The sequence below is a fragment of the Callorhinus ursinus genome, unplaced genomic scaffold (genome assembly GCF_003265705.2).
Source record: "Callorhinus ursinus isolate GAN/ISIS: 27379988/994484 unplaced genomic scaffold, GSC_fseal_2.0 scaffold8, whole genome shotgun sequence".
Taxonomy (NCBI): domain Eukaryota; kingdom Metazoa; phylum Chordata; class Mammalia; order Carnivora; family Otariidae; genus Callorhinus; species Callorhinus ursinus.
In genome coordinates, this window is record NW_027397070.1 from 36,513,910 (window position 1) to 36,520,419 (window position 6,510).

Below are 6,510 nucleotides of genomic sequence, written 5' to 3' on the forward strand. Positions count from 1 at the left end.
ATTCAACACAAAGCCACTAGGTTTTTAATCATTTTTGATTAAATCCCTTTTGGTAATCTGATGAAATCTATGGACCCCTTCTTAGAATCAAGTTTTTAAATTAATACAAAAAAACATGGCATTGCAAAGAAAACCATAGGGACTGATCTCCCTTTGAGAGGTTTCTCTAAAGCATAAATGTGATCATATCATTCCCCTGGCACATGGGACACCAACCACCACTGTTTCACTCTACATGACTTTAACCTTTCCTTCACCTGACTTCACCGACACTGAACTCATACTCAAAGTCATCATAGTCTCTCATCTCTGAGCCTTTGCACATGCTGGTCTCCCTGGAAGAAATGACCTGCATCTCTTCTTTACCCATTTCTCATATTTTTCCTTCAAGATTCACTCACCCCAGGTATCATCTCACTCAGGTAAGCCTCCCTAGAGCCCCAAGTCTAGGTAAATGCTCTTGTATGTGTTCCCACTGCACTCTATCATCCTATTTATCATATCCTATTGTCAGTTTCTTCTGCTTGATCTTTAGTTCCTTGATGGTAGAGCCCATTGCTTATTCATCTTCACATCCTTTGTAAAGTATCAGGCACAGAGAAAACTCTCAATGAGTGTGTGCTGCATACATAAATGGATAAAATGAGTGAACTTCCTATCTCATTTACTCAAAGAAAACCTCACCCTCTACAAATACCACTTGGGATGTCATGAACTAGTTTCTCATTTCAAAAATACGAGAAAATAAAAAGAAACATTTAAAATTTCTATAATTCCATAAGGGAAAAATAATTAGAAGATAAGTACTTGTAAAATAATACCCAGAAATACCTACATTAAATCATTTGGGGGGAAAACATGTACCACCACCACCATCTTGGGAAGGAAGGTTAGTCTCCCACTTACTTCAGCTAATCTTGAATGTTTGTGGACCACCTCTGTTTTATTCATTGGCGTGAGCTGCTGCAAAACACTTCGGCTATTTGTCAAAGCCCGCGTCAATCGGGCAAATTTTGTCCAACCTTAAAAGTAAGGAGAGAAAGTCTCAGTTTTTCACATATAACGAATATGAAACCCAACATTCTTGCTAATATTCAAAGGATCTAAGAAATAGCACAACATCCAGAACTAATAAAAACTATCAATCTAAAGCATTTTATTTCTGCATAAACATCATCACATTTCAAGCGTAGCTATAAAGTAATGAGTAATTTTTATATGTGACCTTTGTGTCTTGCTCATATCTATTACATAGTCTCAGTAGCCAAGTTATAGCTGCCCACAAAATTCTGTGCTCCCCCTTGCATTATACAGATTTGTTACTGGAACACAGCTGCCCAGCCATGAATACACTTCCCAGCATTCCTTGCATCTAGCTGTGTCCATGTCCCCAGTTCTCATCAATGGAATAAAAGCAGAAATGAAGTGTGTCACTCCTACACATGTTCATGCCGCAACATAAGAAGCAAGTGAGACTTCTTTACACTTTCTTCCTCTTTCTACGAGCTGGATGCAAGTGACAACAAGGCCCCGGGGAGAGGTACTGAATCAGTGCACAGAAGATTGCCATATGCCAAGGATCACCTGCCTTGGACTGTAAAGTGAGCAAGAAATAGCCTTCTGTTGTGTTAAGCCACTGAAAGTTGGGGGTTGGGGTATTTATTATAGACTAATAAAAACAGTTCTACTGTGCCTTGTGTGCAGATATATACACATAAGAAAATGAAGCCCAATTTTGACAAATCTCACATATTATGGTTCCTATCACACTTCCATCTTTTCCTGTTACATAGAAAAATCTTATTTCTCTCTTAACAACTACAGTGATAGCTAAAGATCCTTCCTTAAATATCTAGAATCCCTAATATTATTTTCTGAAAGAGTAGTAACTTTAACTTCTGGGGGAAAGGGATGTGAATTTAATGAGAAAGAAATTTCTTCTGAGGGCGCCTGGGTGGCTCAGTTGTTAAGGATCCGCCTTCGGCTCAGGTCATGGTCCCAGGGTCCTGGGATTGAGCCCCACATTGGGCTCCCTGCTCAGTGGGAAGCCTGCTTCTCCCTCTCCCACTCCCCCTGCTTGTGTTCCCTCTCTCACTGTCTCTATCTGTCAAATAAACAAATAAAATCGTAAAAAAAAAGAAATTTCTTCTGAGGCCTCAAATTCCTGTTCTTAAAATAATTAATTTCAAGGAAATGTGAATAAGTAGAGCAAACTAACCATACTCTGGTCCTATCTCAATTATCCTTTCTCTACATATCCCAAAGATTCTAATTTATTAAAGAGTCCATTAAGACCATGTGATAATTTCTATGCTAGTGCCCCTAACTAGGTTATTCGTCACATAACGCCTTAACAAGGAAAACTCCTGCTGGACCCAAGGAAAGACTGTAATGGCAATGATGAAATTTCAAACAATGTGACAAAAGATGAAGGAAGAAATCCTGGACAGACACCCGTCAAATGTCTTTCAAACTATACTAGGTAGATAACATCATACTTTACTACCATTCTTCAGGCTAATTCTGACTTCAGTTAAGCTTTGTATTTCCCTACCAGTTCAGCTCCCTCTATGGTATCCAACAAGTAGATTAGAAAATAGGTAAACTGGCATCAATTGGTAGAAGGTCCTTAATTCTTAATTAATGGACTTTATCCTAGTGACTAGAAAGAAAAAAAAATGTTAGGCCTTGAGAATTGTATGTAACCCTAAGGCTAACCCTGTGTAATGTGCTAAAAAAAATTTTTAAAAAAGGAAGCCCCAGATATGCCACCAGCTCTCTAAGAACTTAACATCAATGTAAAAGACAAATATGCCATCTTTATCACCAATCTAGACTCTTCTTCTGAGGACTAGACCTATCTAGTATCTAATCAGCCATTAGCCACCTCTTACTAAGATATTCTATAGGCATCTGACACTCAACATGTCCAAAATTGATCTCATCATCTTCTCCCTCCCTCTCCAACTCCGCATCTTTCATGTATTCCTCGACTTGGTGAATGGGCCCATGATAGTTCCATTGCCCAAATCAGAAACTTGAAATTTACCATCCTGCTTCACTATTATCTCCACATCCACATATCCAATCACTTCTAAGCCTTATAGACTATAACTTATTAATAAATACTCAAGTTGAATCTCCTCTCTCCATCTCTATATGTCAGTGTATCATCTTCCACCCGAGCCTCTTAAAGACTATACTCTCTTATCTGCTCGCTGACCATATACTCCACAACCAACTCTCTACATTGCTGCCAAAGTGCTTTCTAAAGCACACAACTGGTCCATGCCCTTCCCTTATTTCAAACTCTCTAAGAGACCCCCGGAAGTCTTCAGTATAACATTGCATATCCTTGGTATATAGGTCATTTAGTTTCTGATCCCAAAGATTGCTCTGCATTCATCCCCTTCTACTTATTCATATATACTCTGTATTCCAGCCCTACTAAAATCAGTAGCAAATTAAAAGAAAAGAATAAATTTAAAACTAAAATTAAATCTACTAGGAATTCTCTGTACACCCCATGATATTCAGTGCTTCCAGGCTTTCATGCATTTACTGGCACCTCCAGACTCAGTTAAAGCATTATCTCCTTCTGGAAACTTTTCTGATCCACTCATAAGAGAGGTACACTCCTCTGTGCTTGCACACCATAAACTATATACCTCGAGCAACACTAATGCAGTTGTTGATTAACATGTCAGTCACTCTCACTATTGTTCATCTCTCCATATTCAGCACTTTATCAGGGCCTGGCCTAAAACAGGCCATTAATTAATTAAGACTTATTTTTAACTTTAAAAATCAGATTTAAAATAAGCCCCATTTTGTTTTATTATCATTGGGTTTCGTTTGGTTTGGTTTGGTTTGGTTGGGTAAAAGTGGTAAGGGTATCTTCAGATGACAGTAACAATGTTGGCACCTGAAATATTTCTTGTGATCATTTCTCTTTCTTACTTCAACTGGATTTATAATTGCATTGAATATTTCTAGAAACTTACAAGGCAATGTTATACTTATATATAAGTGTGTATATATATATATATATATATATATATATATATATAAGCTTCATTTTCCTAAGACAAGTGATGTAACACATCTTAGTACTTCTGAGTACTGGATTTAGAAAGAAGCCCATTTTTATTCCCAGAGTTCAATAAGGTTTATGCAGAAAATATTTTGAAAAAAATTAAAAGAGATATTGAAGGAATAAATTCATTGACATATGGAAAAATACAAATCATCAAATGGCATGCATTCTCTCATTTCCTAGGATAATGGCCAGGGTTAGGGCTTTCTTAGAACTGTTTCAGTTCTAAACAGTTAGCATTTTTTTCAAGACCCCTATACCACCCCTTTCTCCTCACTCTCAGATTACCTTGTCAAATGTTATTGAATAAACAGAAGCCATAAGAAACATAATAGATAGCCCTCAATTTCCCTTCTGTCCCCCCATCTCAAGACCCACCTGTATGGCACTGATTCTTGCCTGCACCTTTATCATCTCAGAGTAGTAGACATTTGCTCTTTTCTGATCATGCATATGTTCTATTCATGAACATTTAAGTAGTTTCTAGATTTTTCACTATCACTAACAACACCACAGTGAATTTCCTTATGCCTATCCCTTTGTGCCCTTGAACACATTCAGAATTGCCTATGTTATTAACTAAATTAGTTCATTTGATCTGTCACCAACCCCCACTATACAGTCAAACTTTGAAAAAGTAAAGCAGCCATACTGTCTAGGTCAGAGAAAAAAGACACATCAGCAGTTCTAACTTTTCCCAGTGATACATTTACTGATCTCACCTTTACAGAGACCTCACTGGTGTAACTGATTATTCAGCACAGTTCGCTGATGTTACTTAGATGTGGTCGATATGGGGTAATGTGAACAGACAGCTGACTATGAAGAGCCTAGTACTTGCTCTATGAGTTGTTCATGGAATTATGAGAACATTTGTTCTCCTAAAAGCTCAGGATGCCATCTCCTTCTTAATAAAACATTAGTTTAGCTCTACTGGGTTGCAATTAACCTCTTTGTCATGCACTGCCTAATCTTAAAAATAAGAGGAAGTCACAGAGGCAGTTAAATCAATCTATTAGACTGCAACACAAGATTCTAATCTATACGAAAAAAGCTTAGGTAAACAATTATACTCTTGGCCAAAGAGACTACATGGCATAATTACTCATATTTCATCTGTTGTTTCCTCTCTAAAGAAAACCACTGGCTTCCCACAGGGGAAGGTTGCTATTTTTGCTGTTGCTTCATTCTATAAGAATTTTTTGTCTCAATTATTGGCATGAAGATGCCATAACTATTTGGCACGGATATTTCACACTGTGAGTGGCTTGGCAGTTTTGGAATCTGTTTGAAAATACCGTACAGGATAAATGGGCAGAGATTCTGGCCATCTCTTTTAGAACACATATGGATAATCAACGAAATGGATTTCTTGGCTGTAATTTTTCCCCTTTGTATTATTACAAATGATGAATCAGGTACCATTGACTGATTATCTGAACAACAGTTCCAAGACCTCAGTACCAGGAACAAAAGATAACAAAAATGCTTTGCCCCCTTGAATTATTATCAGTAAATTTCTTGGTTCAAAACAGTTCAATTCTGTCAGAATCAGAGTGTTCTCAACATGTGCTTAATTGCTGTAGGAAAAAAGGTGAGCAGGGTATTAATGTGGCCAAACCACAATAATAAGTTTCCACTGGAAAGGATGAGACAGCATGGTGCAATAGAGAGAACATGGGATTGGAAATCGGTCACACTTTGCATGTCAGGATCTTTAACAGTAAAACAGAGATAATGATACTAATTTTCAGAATTATAGGAAAGAGCAATAAAGAACATAAAGTTCCTGACATATAGTAACTACTCCGTCAAAACTGGATTCCTTCCCCTTCGATGGTTTTTACTACCATCCATCATGGTATAAGTCAGAGGAATCACTGACATCACTCAGTGCCATTCTTTTTAAGGGAAAAAAAATCAATCTAGAATGAAGTTTTGGTATTATAAGATTCATTATGAGGAAGAGGTGCACTCAGATTGGTTGGCTGTCATCACATTATAGTTACTATCCCAGATACAATTTAGAAATAAAATTCAGAATTAGCCTTTACTCAACTCTTTCAACCAGGTATCTGAGTTTCTTGGTAAAAATACCAAAGCAAGTAGGAAATTGATGTCAATTCCAACCTTGGCAAATCCTCAAAGGACTTGGGCCTTTGCTCTAATCACTGGCCCCTTTTCACATTAAGAAAGTCAAATGTAAAGTGCTGAATAGCAGTGGCTATGGGGGCATTGTTTACTTGTTAATAATCTCAAAGGGAAACCTTTCAATGTTTTAACCATTAAGTATGATATTTGTGTAGATATCCTTTTGTGTAGATGCCCTTTATCAAATTTATTGTCTTCTAACTCGAAGAAGAATTGAAGAAGAAGAAGAAGAAGAAGAAGAAGAAGAAGAAGAAGAAGAAGAA

The 6,510-nt window shown here is 37.2% G+C and overlaps 1 protein-coding gene across 1 annotated transcript in view; it reads right to left on the reverse strand.

Moving 5' to 3' along the window:
* KCNH5 (potassium voltage-gated channel subfamily H member 5) overlaps window positions 1-6,510 on the reverse strand; it is a 313,954-nt gene that overhangs the window by 258,143 nt on the left and 49,301 nt on the right. The window contains exon 5 of the mRNA XM_025870498.2: window positions 907-1,022. Coding sequence (XP_025726283.1) covers window positions 907-1,022 — 116 coding nt within the window. The remainder of the gene's footprint in view (window positions 1-906; window positions 1,023-6,510) is intronic.